The sequence below is a fragment of the Cornus florida genome, unplaced genomic scaffold, assembly GCF_030987335.1.
Source record: "Cornus florida cultivar Cherokee Brave unplaced genomic scaffold, ASM3098733v1 CherokeeBrave_3.0.0_Hap2_Chr08, whole genome shotgun sequence".
Lineage (NCBI taxonomy): Eukaryota > Viridiplantae > Streptophyta > Magnoliopsida > Cornales > Cornaceae > Cornus > Cornus florida.
This window is the reverse complement of record NW_026775578.1, coordinates 13,144,923-13,161,169: the sequence shown is the minus strand read 5'-3', so window position 1 is coordinate 13,161,169 and position 16,247 is coordinate 13,144,923. Positions and strand designations below refer to the sequence as shown.

Below are 16,247 nucleotides of genomic sequence, written 5' to 3'. Positions count from 1 at the left end.
GGACGGGTCTTTATAGTATTTAGTCTTTAGACCTTTATTCTATTAGTTGTTCAACTTGTTTGGGCCAAACTTGGCCCAAATATTGTATAGAATGTTATAAATTATAAAATATAAAACCCTAAGACTATGTTTGGTGTGAGTGAATGAAATCAAATGAAGGTAGAATGAAATGCATTTGTTTCCATTCTCTTGTTTGGTATGTCACATTAAAAGTGGAATGGCCATTCCATCAAAAAGGTGGAATGCCCATTCCTCTTCTTGAGAGGTAGAATGACTCTTCCATTCCCACCAAGAATTAATAAAGTAATAAAGTAATTTAAAGAGATAACTCACGCATACACACACTATATAATATATAATATATATAATATGTATCTATATGTGTGATACCCCTCGGATCCAAGACGCGGGTTGATCAGGCCCAGGCCCAAACCCGAGGGAATATCAAACAATTAATATTTTAACGAACACGGAATACAAATTGAATTAAAGAAATAAAAATAACAAGCTGAAAGAAACTAGAATAAAAATCCTCAAAACATAATTATTTAAATCCGTTAATCCAAAACTCCATAAGTTTACAACTGGGGAATCCATCCAGTGGACCCCTTATTAAAACCCAATAGAAACTAAAATATCTGAAATAGAATCTAAAGCTAAACATAGAAAAGGTTCCTACGTAGTCGGAGGAATGAATATCTGTATCTGCTCTGTACGTCCAAGCTCTAACCCTGGAACTAACGGACACCTGAAAAATAAAGAGTGGGTCGGGCCCACATGCAAGTCCTATTCTACTACGATCTAAGCAATAATCCGATATGCAGATATATCCTAGATAGCTCAACAATATCTATCTAGTCCATACATATATATATCCACACTAAGGGACATTCACTGGACTACAGTAGGGGTCTCAACCTGAATGAAGGCAACATGCGAAAACGCACCCAAAGGTGGGCATGAGTACCTAGACCTAACAGGGTACACCTTAACCTACTTAACCAGCTACACATCCACTGCATATATGCACCCTAACCAATGAGTCTGAGACTCAAGCTCATCTCGTGGTACCATAAACATATATATAAAGTCCGTCAAAAACCAAGGTATGTCATTTAAATACTTATTGAGATGACATACAATATACAACTAGTTAGTCACTCAACTTATTCAGTTGATATGACTTAACTACCATCCATTAATCCAGGAATCCATTCAACTTAGTCGCAGTTGATCTGACTTAATCACAATTTGGATTCAATATTTTTCAATCCATCATTTAATCCATTAGGGTAGGTTTAAGCGTTTTGAGCTAAACCGTCTCTAGTATGTCACCGTCCCATACCAGTGCATACAATCCTCCATATCCATGTAAATTACAAAACATAATAATAAGTTAGTAATTTACAATCCAAACCATTATCCATATCATTGCAGGAAGGTATCTAAAATTTCAGCAATATAAATCCTAGCATTAATTCATGTAATTGCACTAGAGAATTTGATATTCCAATAATTAACATCCATAGCATGCATAGTTCAAACCTTAAACATAAAATGATCTATCATGCATCTAATATAAGATTTATAATCTTATTATAATCCATTATGTTGCCCAAAACTAAGCTAAGCAATTTGGTTCTTTCCATCCATTATTAGTATACTAAGTTGTATACTTTTATACTGATTCATCCTTTAAATAATTTATAAAAATTTATTTCCATATCCATATTGTCAAATTTTCGACGCATAAGAAGTGTATTATGCATTTTAGAACCATCCAAAGTCCATTTAATCCATTTAGATTACTTACAATAAGTTCTAAAACAATTCTGGGCAATTAAAACTAAGTTCCAGGTCGCGGCCCAACTTAGTCGGCTAAGTTGCTAACTGAGTCGGCTCAGTTCCCAACTTAGTCGGCTCAGTCTCCAACTGAGTCGGCTAAGTTGGTGCTGATGCCGTCTTCTTCGTCCGTTCAGCCTCTGTAAACCCTAAAACTCCATTGCTAAGGCCTCTAAGCTTCAACCCACGTCCCATACGTCCATACTAAATTATTTTAAGTGTTTTAACATGCAAATATTCAATTTAAACAACAGTTCATGCATAAAGATCACAAAACTAAAGAAAACATGAACAGGTATGTATAACTTTGCAACCCTCTGTATAACTTTGCAACCCTCTGTTTTATTTTGATTAAGCATGCATAGTTAATTTGTTTTAGCATTAATTAAACTCCTGGAGTCTAGCTAAGCATGCACAGAACACGAATTAAAGGGAAAGACCGAGAACAGAAACTTACCTTCGAGACTTTGGTTTTAAATCTCTAACTGTCGTCTCTGAATTTCCAACTTTGTTCCACACCTCTGTTACTCTTGGCTAACCCAGAAGCAACCCCGTTCCTTCCTCCTTGAACTTCTCTGTAAGCTCTCAAGTTTTCATTATCTGTTTTCTCAAAATCTCACAACTCTCTGTATCTCTCTGCTACGTGAAAAGGATTAACAAAACCCTTGGCAAACATATACTTATGTATTTATAGGTTTTATTTAAAACCCTAAATTAAATCCTAAACCAACTACAAGTCAGTTCAACGTAAAACTTAAAAGACTAAATCCTAATACTAATATACATGGAAACCAAAACACGGACCACAGTTAAATTAAAAACTATATATTTAAATAGCCACATAAGCACATAATTAAACCAGTACTAACTAAACAAATGTCAGTTAAATAAAATAAAATAAAAACAAATAAATCATATAACTCCATTAAATTAACAAATAAACCATTAAACAAATATAAATGCAATTTAAACAATTTATAAAATATCAGGACTATCCTTTTGAAATTAGGGGTATTACAATATGTCATTTGTTCCCTCTCTCTGAATTACACATACAAGGATGAGACAAAAATAATGTAATTGAACTTTTATAAGCTTTGGTGCTCTGTTATGCAACTTTCTTAGTCATTATCTAGCCATCTGTTTCTTTTTTCTCGCCAAAAAAGATCAGAAAATTATCTCTTTCCCTTTTATTTTTACAGTCGTCGGAGAGCCCTCTGTTTCTTTTATGTCATCTATTTTCTCTCTCTATCTCGTCTATTTTCTCTCTCTCTATTATCTCTTTCCCTTTTATTTTTGCAGTCATCGGAAAGCCCTTTGTTTCTCTCTATCTCATCTATTTTCACTCTCTATTATCTATTTCCCTTTTATTTTTGCAGATTAATTTTTTTAGTTAATTTTTTTTTACTAATAATAAAATGTAATTTAAAGAAACAATATAAATTCATTCTATTCCAACTTTCTTATTAAACATAGGAATGAGAATGAGATTCCATTTTTACACATTCCATGTTTGCAACCAAACGCTAGAATAAGAATTATTATTCCCATTCCATTCTCATTCCATTCCCACCTCCATTCTTATTCCATTCCAATTCATTCCACCATACCAATCATGCCCTAATTGTTATTAGTCTATTACTCTATTGACTCAATTATAGAAATTTAGAAACGGGAAATCACAGAGGAGGAGGCGGTAGTGCATAGGCTCAGAGAAAGCAGATTGGATCCATAGTTATTTTAATACAATATATTATTTTATTAATTTTCCTTTTTTAGCTAAGCATCTTTCTTCATTAAAAAAAAAAATAGCAAGTAAAAAGTGTTTTTTTTTTTTTTTTTTTTTTTTTCAATATATAAAATTGCTTCTTATCGCTACCTTATTTTATTTTGTTCTACATTTTTTTTTCCTTTTTCCTTTTCTTTTATTACTTAGGTCTCAACTCTCAAGTGCCATAGGTCACATATTGCTTATATATATATATATATATATAGATAATACACTAATATGCAAACAATTAACTGAAGTTACTAATTCATTTTATTCAACTTCAAATCGGATCCCATTTGCAACACATCCACTCAAAGTTTGAGAAAAAGAATAATAGATTCACTTTGACAAATAGATCTATCTAATGAATATTATGACTCATAATTAAAATTTAATTTAATTAAAGCTTGGAGTTAATGATTTATGGAATGAAATTATTGCATACGTGCTATCAATCATTTAATTGCCATTGAAAAGTAGCCAATGCAATCCTAATTCAACCTTTTTTGAGGATTTTTATTTTTTATTTGTCTATATATTTTTTGCTCCCCTAATAATAAAATGCTTCGTAATAGAAATGTGAATGAGGTTTTTTATTTTTTATTTATCTATATAATTTTCTCAAGTGTAATTTTAATAGTGCACAATTTGGGAGAGGGTAAAAAAATTTGGGAAAAGTCGTTTTACTTATTCACAGGACAAAAAAATATTTCTTAAATGTCAAATTTTCTTTTTTGATAGGCTATGTTGAGGTTAGATATATTTGGTTATGTGTTTTGGCCTTATTTTTATTATATTTTACACATCTTATTGTTCAAGAAGTTAGTTTCAATTTTTTTTTCATAATTTGGTAGAATCTTACGATTCACAATCCGATTCTATGATTCCGATTCTACGGAAACCAAAACGATTTTGCGTAGAATCCCCATTTTAACAACCTTGATTCCTCCCCTGATTTGAACCTTACAACCAAATGCCTACATGAAGATTGGAAGTCAAATCTTTTGGAATAATTTATAGAATCTGTAAAAGCGTATCAACTGGACTTATTGGTTCTTTTGAAGTCAATTTTTTCTCTGTATTGATAATTCGTTGTTGCTTCTGATATCTCAAGTCTGGTTCCCTCTGGAGGATCTTGAGCTTCCTGAAAATTGTTAGAGACTCGGAATCAGTTAATTGGTATTATAATGTAGGTCAGCTGTTATTTCAGCACTTGTAATTACCTTGTCGCAGGTTTTACCATATCATGTCGGATGAGCAAGTCCTTCGGTGGGGAATTAGGTCTCTACCATTTTTATTGGTTAATTATATCTAATTTCATAAACAATTTAGTTGAAATTAGACTTACTAACTTAGTGAAACTATCTGCAACTAGACCTAAAATAGTCCTCACCTGTCAGCTGATATCCTGTTTAGCTTGGCTTGCTGAGTTTGGCCCAGGTTAGGTTCAAATCCAGACTCCAGTACCCAACCCTGCTCTGACCTGTCAGCATCTGGGACTGCTACATGCTGTGATATTATTTTTGTCGTACTTACCATATTGCTTGAAAACTGTTTTTATGTTGTTTGACGTTGATCTTATATATGGCAGTGAGATTTCACTTTACATTTAATGGTGAGCCTTAGTTACTGAATGAAAGCAAGACTGATGGAAAACATGATTCTTCCTAACTTATGCATTGGGCTTGTTTTGCTTGTTTGCTCCCTGTTTTTTCGTCTGGATCATGTTCTGCGGAGAAGGCCTGAAAGGCTTCGCTCAAAGTTTCGAAGGCAAGGGATTGATGGCCCCCAGCCTTCCTTATTCTGGGGTAATATTCCGGAGATTAAGCGGATGATGTCAATGGTCACTATTCCAAAGGCTTCAAGCAATACCTTAGAAGACCCCCTGCCACTTGATAATTCTTCCATTATCTTCCCTCATTTCAAACATTGGACAAAACAATATGGTATTTCTAACATATATATCTTGTAGTATTTTGCATGAGGGCACGTTTCATATTTACTGAAAAAGTGAGTGCATGTTTCTTGTGAATCACAAGTTTTAGTTGCTTGAAGTTCCCATTGACAACGAACATGTCTATGCTTTGTTGTTGTTTGCTTAACAATGAATATGTCTGCAGTTGAAAGTTTTCTTACCGATTGTGGGGTAGAAGTGAATTCTAGTATCCTTGCAAGAAGATATTATGATATGCAAGCAATAAAACGATGACACCATGATGCTGATTATTGACCTGGCTAGCTTTTGCAAGTTACTATATAATTTTGCATTTATTTTAAGCTGCAATTTCAAAGATTGATTTTTACCCCCTTTTTCCAGTTTTATTCTATGTGATGTTAGCTCATATTTTTGATTGTCAAGTGTGTGGTATGTGGATTCGACGAGCAACACAATACGGTGCTTGCTTATCAACTCAATTATTTCAATTTGCCTTGATTTGTGGTTGTGGTTGGCTGTGTGATTGGGCAATTGAGAAACTTGGTATGTTGTTAGAGTCATTATAGTGAACTTGTGACTTGATAGGATTTGACTACTGCTATGAAAGTCGCATCTTGCTTGTTTATTAATCAATTGTTTTGTCTCAAAAAAGAAAAGAAAAGAAAAAACCGGGAACCTTGATTGTTTGAATAACCGGGTCAAGCCATCTAATTTTTCAGACCACGGATATTAAAATCTCGATGTCCCTAAGTTTATCTTGTTTTGTTTCTGAATGTTATAGTTGATAGTATTACTTGTTACTTACTATATTATTACTTTGCATGTCGTCATGGTCTGATTGTCTGCTTGATTTGGTCTTTTACCTCGATCTGTTCCCTTTTTCAAAACTTAATTTGATGTTATTGATGAATTCATAATGCCAGGAAAAAATTTCTTCGTTGCAATGGGGCGGGTACCTCTGTTATATGTGACGGATCTTGATCTGGTAAGAGCGATTAAACTCTACATATCACTGGACTTGGGGAAGCCTGCTTATCTACAGAAGGATAGGGGGCCTTTATTAGGTAAGGGCGTTGTGACTTCAAATGGTGCAGTTTGGTCTCACCAAAGAAAAACCATAGCTCCTGAGCTATATATGGATAGGATTAAGGTATTTTTTTTCCCATACATGAATGAAGTTTAAACTAAATATTTATTATTGTACATCTACTCCTTTTAAATGCTTGTTGTGGGTTTTATAATATATATATATTGATTCCAGGACAAACTAAACATAGTGGTGGAGTCTGCAAGCGCGCTAGTGAAATCATGGGAGAGTATAGTTGAAAGTGAGGGCGGGACTGCAGACATAATAGTGGATGACTATGTCAGAAACTTCACATCTCGTGTATTTTCGAAGGTATTGTTTGGAAGCAATTATTCCGTAGGAAGTAAACTACTTCCCAAATGTGTTGCTCTTATTAAGGCTTCAGAAAAGCCAACCATACTCGATGGGCTTCCCTTCATGAGGTAGATCCTTCCTCTTTTTCTTTGCTTGAATTAAGTAATTGTGGGCCCATAATTTCCTCCGCAAATTCATATATGGGATTTATTTACTGATCGAGGCCGTCAGTGCATCACATTCTTTACTCCTGTGATTGATGCACCTTAAGTCTCACCTTTTGGGTATTAACAGCTCTTGATCCTGATATTCTTTTTCCTTTTGATTTATATATATGTTTTTTTTCTGTTGAATAACCCTCCATTCGGGAGGGAATTTAGGTTAGATTGGCTGCCTTTACCCTTCCAATATGAGGGTTGGGCTGCATGGCTAGGAAATTTGTTCCAACAGTTGCCTTCACAAGTATTGTCCTTGGAGTAATTGAGGGTACTATGGAAACTGTCATCTTAACTCATCACTCCCCTGCTTTTTCCCTCTTGAATCAGGTATCTTCCCACTAAGAAGAATAGACAGATGTTGAGACTAGAGAAACAGATATACTCAATAATTTTAGATGCAGCAAAGAAACATGATGGAGCTGCAGTTGATGGCATGTTAAAAACCATTATAGAGGGTGCCAAGAATGGTGATCTGGGGCCATTAACTCCGGACCAATTTATAGTCGACAATTGCAAGAATCTTTACCTTGCTGCTTTTGAAGTGACTGCCATGGCTGCTGTTTGGGGTCTAATGTTATTGGCTTCACATCCTGAATGGCAAGCTCGCGCTCGTGCGGAGGTTCTAGAAGTTTGTGGCGGCCATATGCCGGATGCTGATATGCTTGGCAAGATGAAAGTGGTACGTGAGCAACCAATTGGAAACTGCAGAATTTGCCATGAATTGTTATTTTTTTGCCTTAATGGTGGGACGATTCTATTCTGAATCTCGTTGATGTGATGCAGATGAAAATGGTGATACAAGAAGTGCTACGCCTTTATCCAGTAGTAGCATTTGTGGCAAGGGAGGCGCTGCAAGATGTGAAGCTTGGAAATATGATAGTTCCAAGAGGAGTTAACATGTGGGTATGGCTGCTAGCATTGCACCATGACCCTGAACTCTGGGGACCTGATGCAGACAAGTTCAAGCCTGATAGGTTTGCTAATGGAATTTCTGGAGCATGCAAGTGCCCACAAGCTTACATGCCATTTGGTGTCGGGGCACGTGTTTGCCCCGGCCAGAGCTTAGCTATTTTAGAGTTGAAGGTTTTCTTTGCGGCCATCTTGTCCAGATTTTCTCTCTCCCTTTCACCTAACTATCGCCACTCTCCTTATATCAGTTTGCTTTTAGAGCCTAAACATGGTGTCAATCTCCTCATCCGCAAGATATGAGAGCTTTCTGAAGCTTTAGCAGATGAAATATATATGTAAAATATTGTTATAATAAACTTTGGATGATCTATGATTATTTCTGTCGCGAAATGTATGAGTCTTGTCTTACAATTTGTCATTGTTCCACTTGGGCTCGAATGTGCTCTTTGAATGGCATAGGGAACAAAGGTCCAATGAATAGGAAATCTGCTGTTACGATATGTGTTTTATTGTAAATAGTTAACATAGTCGGGTGCTTCACCTGAATACTTTAATTCTTCAGATATATCGATTCCTAGAAAGTATGTCGTTATACATGAAAGAATGGAAAATATTTTAGGGATAATTTCACTAACACTCTCTAAAGTTTGGCCAAATATCAGTCTAAAACATTTTTCGAAAATAACTATCACTCACATTATAAATGTTTGCTTCATTTTTCACTCAAACCCCAAAAGTTAGTTGACTGGTGTGTCAGACCACTTTTTAAATGTAAAAAGATATTTTTACCCTTTGACTTTGGTTTGACCCATTTAGTTATTTACCCTCGTTCAGATGACATATTTATCCATTTATACCCTCACATATTATTTCAATGTACCCACGTGTCTACGTCCTATTGGTTGCTGACCTTATTTTTTTTATTTCACCTTATCATTTGGGGCCAAACAGTGACACGTCCCACCCAGGGAAGGCCAGAACTCCAACGACGACTAGAGAGAACGACGATGATCGGCAGCCAGAGTTGACGATGACAACTACGACTGATGAAGATTCCGACGACGATGAAGGAGAGACCGCCATGTCTAGAAAATTTTATTGGCTTGTCTTTGTCATGTTCAATTGATTATGGTCACATATAAAACCCAGAAAAATCAAGGCAAATTTAAATGACATAGAACAAATTGTGTATGATTTTACCAATCAATTTGAGGATGAGCATTAGACAATACCAACACTCCTGGGGATTTACTCAAGAAATACCCCACACACAATACAGCCCCATATTTGATCGGTCACAACCCGCCGTCCCATCGACCCAAGCAACCAAATTCGGCAACCCCAAACAACACAATCGGCAACCCCAAGCAACCCAACCTACATGTGATTGCAACTCACAATCGTTGGCATAAGATGGTGTCCACTACGCCAGAGAAGAAAACAGCACTCGGAATTGACGCAGAATAGTGACCCAACAAACCGTGGCCGTAGGAGAACACGACCCACCGTCCCACACCAACAATCCACACACGACAAGCACGCAAACCGCCGGTGAGAAGACTGTTACTCGCGACGCACGACAGTGACCCACAGTTGACGGCGCAGCAACCTCTGGTTCGGCGTCTTCCTTCCCCCCAAACCACCATCGTCTGGTGACCCTCCTGCACTCTCTGGTTCGGCCATCGCTACAGTGCCCAGCCGATCTCCCTTCGCCGTCATCGTCTTTGTGCCTAACCGGATGTCTCGGCCGCCGTCTTTTATGCGATTGTTACATATATATATATATATACACACGTGATTGTTTTGTTATATATATATATATATATATGTGGGGGTATAATGGTCATTTAAGTAGCTGGTGTATTTGGTATTAAATGTGATTAAAAAATTAAGGGCAAATATGTCTTTTCTCACGTTTTTAACGGAGACCGTAACGGAAAAGCGAAATTGGACCTAACTGATAGTTATTTTCGAAAGATATTTTAAACTAATATTTGGCCAAACTTTAGGGGGTGTCAGTGAAATTAACCCAATATTTTATTGTATTGTATTAAATAGTACAATAGCACCCTATATGTATAGAGAAGGTGAGTGGCCGGTGAACTAGTCTGTGTTGTAGGTCCCTTGAACAATTAATCTGTGTTGTCGGTATAGTCATTAATGATAATGTGTAGCGTATAAGAAACTTAAATGATATACAAAATAATAATTTAATATGTACAATATCTCGAACTAATTTGGTATGCGGTGTAATACCCCGATATTTTAAAAGGATTTAGTAATTAAAATTTGTATTATATTATTATTATTATTAATTTTTTTTTAAAATGATTTATTTTATTTAATTAAGTGCATAGATTAATTGTATTGTTTTAATTAAATTATATGTTGTAATTTTATTTGTTAAATTTATATGGTGTTGGATTTGTGGAATGCTAGTTAGTAAGTTGTTTATTTGATTTGTGATTAATTAAATTTGTATGAATTATTTGTATTTAATAGGTTTAAATTTAATTATTTTATTTATTTAAGTTAATTGGTTTGGACTTAAAAGGAGTGGGGCCAATGGATGGGGTCTTGGGCATGAATAAAGCCTTGTTGAGTTAATTAATAAAGGCCCATGATTATAAAGGAATTTAAAGGATTTATCTTTCTATAATTATATATATATATATATATCCTACCATAATAATTATTGATTAATTATATTTATCCACATATAATTATACTACCATAATAATTATTGATTAATTATATTTATCCACATATAATTATATATATATATATATATATATATATATATATATAGGTATAGATGATTATTTAACTAATGATTTATGGAAGGAATGTATATATACTATATAATATATATGTGTATATATATTTAATATTTAAAATTATTATTATTATTATTTTTAGTAAGTCACAATTGGAAAGGGAATTGGATTTTTAATGTGCATAAATATATGTATAAGACTTTAGGGTTAGGAGTTTTTCTACGTTAGAAAAATAAGAGAGTTAGAGAGGGAAGAAAAAGGGCTAACGAAGAGGAGGCCGGATCAAAGAACGTAAGAGGGGACCGGATTTGGAAAACAAAAGGCAAGTTCTTCTCTATTTCTCCTCTTGAAATTCATAAACCTATCACCTTGAATATGAATTATATTTTTTTTTGATTGATTAAAAACAAGCTATTAATCGAATTTAATGAACATGTTTTCTTTGCAAAGCGATAGATTTAAACATGAGAATAACAATATGAATGATAAAAAAATAAGTTAGTTCAATATATAAGAGGTTATATTAATTAGGTTTTTTATTTTCTGTAATTATTAGGGTTTGTTTTGAGTTAGTTTAGCATGATTAATTAAATTTAATGAATTTTAATTTAATTATATTTGTTCATTTATGCCTAAAATAATAAATAAAGCTTTTGGAATTTTCTGAGATTTTCTGGAAATTTTCTTGAATTAATTTATATTTTTAATGTTATTTTAGAAATTATTTATATATACTGTTATATATAAAAATATGTTAAATTGTTTAACATATTACACACTGGAGGCGGTAGTTGGTTGGGCATCAATAGGATTTTGATCCAGTGTGGTCGCGTGCGTAGGAAAAGGGTGCACTCGTTGATCTAGGCCATATGATTAATTTAAATTAGTTGGATTGATCTGGTGTGATGCGGCATATCATAAGTTATTACACATGCGGCATCTAATGGTTAGATTTAATTCAGGAAGGAGAGATGATTCAGTGCATCACGGTTCATGGGATTAAGATACGCATGCACATCAGGTCTGTTGACTTGGTCTAGTCAACAGAATAGTGATTCTATGCATCGTGGCACACAAGAACATGAGGGGCAGCCAATCAGAAGCAGCCACACACGCGCCGAGAGTGTAGCAGGCGCGTGAGGGCGCGTGGACCCGCTTGCCAGTTAATGATGGCGCGTGGAAGCACGTGAAGTGAGTCTGGGGGCGTGGGGCAGCGCGTGGGAGCGCGTGCAGAGGTGTTTGAGGACTAGGAAATCTTCTGTGGGGTCCAGTACTTTAACGGAATTAGTTTTAAGTTCTTAGGGTTGAAAGCAACCGTTAAAGGATGAGTTCGTGGTATTATGAGAGTCATAGAGTGTCATGATGGTATTTAATGTGTGTGCATCTACTTAATTTATAGTTGGGGGTGGAAGGAATTGTATATATATATTTGTTATATATATATGTAATGTATGATTTAATTAATACATAATTATGATGGAAGGAGGTATATATATATATATATATATATATATATATATATATATATATATATATATTACTTGCGAGTATCTGGATTTACTGATTATTAAATTAATGTTATGCGTGTAATATGCATAAGATGTTTACGTAGGGATTAATTGATAGTTACATTTAAAGATAGTACATGGTTGAATTGTAGGCATGGATGAGTTGCCAAAGGCTTAAATATACTGCCTCATTAGATATGAATAAATTTCATATATGGGAAGTATGGTTGAGTTTCTAGTTAACTGTATAAGTAAACATACTTAAGGAAGTATGGTTGAATTGCTAGTATATAAATAATGATATTTATAGATGGCATGGTTGATTTGCTAGTGCATAATTAAATTGCTGTGTGTTTAGATGATTAAAATTTCCCCTAAGGTCATTGTATGTATAGGTTGGATTATAATTAGCATAATCAAGTACGTACAAGTTAGTGCATTATTTTATATTAATATTGGCAAAGAGACGGATGATTTGTCAAAGCTTAAATTTTGGATGTAGTTTAAACAATCAACAGTGTTATTAGGTTTTGGATTTATTGGATTGTTCTTTAATTGGTAATTTATTACTTTCATGATTAAACTACTGTTTAGAATAGAATTAAAGTGAGTGGTGTTTATTTTGTTTTTATGAACATTATGAGGAATTGTTCTAGATATGATTAATAATTAATCATTGATGAATGGTTTTGATAATTCAATGAACTTATTAACATATAGGTTTATTATAATATATATATAAGTGGTTATATTTATTTGTAACATCGTATATTAAAGTTAAAACCTTTATTAGGAATGGTTTTAGTAGAGATGATCTGTTTATTAGTTTTCAGAGGCTTGATAGAGAGAACTTGCTCGTAGGGTTTAACCCGCAATTTATTTTTCAGGTTATTAGAAGTTCAAGTCTAAAGGTTGAGGATCCGCAGCTGAAGGACTTATCCACTCTCTCGATTTATTTACAAGTAGGATATTATTATTATTTCATTGGAGATTAGTACTTAATAATGAACTTCTGGATAATGGATTTTATTTAAGGGGTTCTTAAGTTACAGGATTCCCGAGTTGTAACCATTTGAGAGTTATTGATGAATTTACTATTAATTAGTTTTCTTCAGCATTTTATTTTATTCTTTATTCCATTTTGTAATCCGTGCTTGTTTAAATACTTAAATTGTTTTGATATCCTCTGATTTTGTGCGCGGACTTGATCAACCCGTGTTCCGAAATTAGGGAGTATTACATGCGGTACATTTTTTTTTTTAGGTGATAAGATATAATTAATTTATGATATTAATCTAAGTCACATAAAACGAGAGCGGTAAATTTAAAATTAGTTAAGAATGGGAGCGCAGCGAGAGCGCCTGTATTATAATGTTTTCAATTTTTACCATTTTCTATTTTTTGAAAATTTTCTGAATTCTTCGGGGGCAATTTTAGCCTTTCTCATTTAGCGTACCGGACACCATGGGGTGTGCCGAGTGTGTCCGAGAGTTAGTTGGGGTATTTCTTTGAGTTCAGGACTTTTAAAAATGCAAAGGTTGCCATTTCGGCATTTTTCCTTTTTTCGGGCCGGACAGTCCCAGGTGGGACCCACTACCAAAATTGTTGTGTACGAGTATGATGTCACGAGTCCATTTCATTTCATGCATAATTTAATGGCAATGTGCTATTTGCGTAGTAATTTAGTATACACTTATGTATATATTTAATGGTGGAAATTAAAAAAGAAATGATATTTTGTGGTAGTGGGACCCACCACTTCTTTATTCAAGAGGCCATTTTGGCCTCAATTCTCACTCTCTCCCTGGCAGCTCTCTCTCCTCTCTCCTTCCATTATCTTTTTCTTTTTCTTTTCATCTCAAATTTCAATCTTTGATTACTTTTCAACCGGTGGGAATTTTTGGATGCCGTTTGTGGCAAAACGGAGAGCTCGTCGAGATTTACGCGTTGATTAGAGCTAATCACACTTTTGGCCACCCTAGGTTTCAAAAATTGGGCATGATTTGGGGCTTTCTTCAATTGGTTTAGTTAGGGTTTCTAAGCTATGAATTCTTTGATTTTTGTGAGTTGTTTCTCCATAATTTATTGTATAACATGCTTAATTTGTGTAAGTTTCTTGCAAAATAGTTTAATTGTTATATATGAAGTGTGTTGCCATGAGTTAATTGATGTATCATGAAAATACATGTCTAATTTGTTGTTTAGTATGCTTAATTTGTGTTAATTCTTTGCAAAATGACCTAATTGTTGTATATGATGCATGTGACTATGTGTTAGTTGAAATGGTATGAAAAAGTATGCTTAAGTGATGGTATTTCATGCCTATTGTGTTAAATTGCTATATTTTGTAAAATGGAAGCATGATAAGTATTTCTAGTAATTTTTCCTACAAGGCATGTTGCATTGTTAATGTTAGACTTGTGAGACATGAAATTGTTTACCGGCATGGCATGATCCCGTTCTCTATTTTCCTCTTCATTGTTTGGATTCACGGAGTCACAAGAGGTATGTCTTAGACACCACCTACTGAGCAATTTGCTCACCCTTTATATTTAACATTTTTCAGGTTACGGAAAGGAGGTGGCGGACGACAATCTACCACCAGTTTAGCGGGTTGACGGACTTGGACTCTTTTGTGTTTGATGTGTATATTATCCCCCTTTTGTTGTAAATTGTATTAAGTGGCATTGTGTATCTATTCAACGGGTAGAAATGGTTTTTGAGACCTCAGCACCATCTTTTAGGGTCTCATTAGGATTTCTATCTTCTTTTGGGTTTATAGCTTTTCAACGATGTAATTTAAAGTCATTTTGTTTATGAACATTGTAATCGGACATGTATGATGAATGTATGATGAAATCAAAGTTCCTTTACGTCCCATATTATTGAATTAGCTTGTCAAATTGTTATTTTACCATTTCATGTATGTTGGGGTTGAAAGGATCAAATGTACAATTTAGAAATGTACTTGCAGTAGCCATTTTCAGGCCTCCCAGGTGAAGAGCCCGCTCTCCCCTTTTGGGAGTCGACTTTTTTTGGTCCAGTAACCTCATTTCGTCAAAATCATGGAGTGGAGCCTGCTCCTTTGGGAGTTGAGCTTGCTCCTTTAGAATGGAACAAGCTCTTTCTTGTCCAGTGAGTAATTTTCGACAAATGCTCCTCATGGAGGCGGCTCCCTCAGCAAATGGAGGCAGCTCCATCAAAATGGGAGCCGCCTCCCTTGCTGTTTTGACGCTATTTCTTAACCCGAACTTCAAATGGTCACAACTTTCTCGTTTCAAATCCAAATGGGTTCATTCTTTAGTCAAATTTTAAGTATTTTCAGTCAGCTTTCCAATGAAATTAATTTCACTCAATAATGCAAATCGTAGGGAGAATTATGATCATTTTAGTATGGACTGCTCCGGAATCCCTTGAAAATAAAAGGTGCAATTGTGTGAAATCCTCATTCTTAGGTCCAGGACTTTGCGTCATGGGTTCAAATGACCCTTATGACTTATGTTAAGCTATTTAGACTCATTTAGAGTTATATAATTAATTTACGCACCCTAGTCGACCGTTTTGCCCTCGGTTGTTTTCGTGTTCAGGTAAGGACCCGGCTAGCGATTCGGACCCACGGGTTCGGGTCGTTACATGTATATTTATTTTTATGTAATTATTTCACTTAATATGTTATCATTTTTAATTTTTAAATATTATATTTTGTTATTTTTATTTTGAAATTATTAAAAAACAATCAAATTTTTAGTTATTATTACTTTGATTAAATAAATTTTATGGACTAGTAAATATACTTCATATATATATATATATATATATATATATATATATATTATTGATGATGTGACGACCCTGATTTTTAGGCCAGCGTGTCCTGTGATAAACCGAAGATTGACCTGATAACG

At 34.4% G+C, this 16,247-nt stretch overlaps 1 protein-coding gene across 1 annotated transcript; it reads left to right on the top strand.

Moving 5' to 3' along the window:
• Positions 1-5,151: 5,151 nt before the first annotated feature.
• LOC132268415 (cytochrome P450 714C2-like) lies at positions 5,152-8,439 on the top strand. Its single transcript, XM_059769265.1, has 5 exons — positions 5,152-5,559; positions 6,473-6,699; positions 6,811-7,058; positions 7,476-7,827; positions 7,932-8,439. The coding sequence occupies exons 1-5, from the start codon at positions 5,247-5,249 to the stop codon at positions 8,355-8,357; spliced, it is 1,566 nt and encodes a 521-aa protein (XP_059625248.1). The 5' UTR covers positions 5,152-5,246; the 3' UTR covers positions 8,358-8,439.
• The last annotated feature ends 7,808 nt before the right edge of the window (positions 8,440-16,247 follow it).

Bases quoted from the DNA above. Each gene is read 5' to 3' on its own strand.
- LOC132268415 (XM_059769265.1), top strand. From the start codon at position 5,247: ATGAAAGCAAGACTGATGGAAAACATGATTCTTCCTAACTTATGCATT. The intron at 5,560-6,472 runs GTATTTCTAACA...TCATAATGCCAG, and splicing joins ACATTGGACAAAACAATATG to GAAAAAATTTCTTCGTTGCA. The intron at 6,700-6,810 runs GTATTTTTTTTC...TATTGATTCCAG, and splicing joins TATATATGGATAGGATTAAG to GACAAACTAAACATAGTGGT.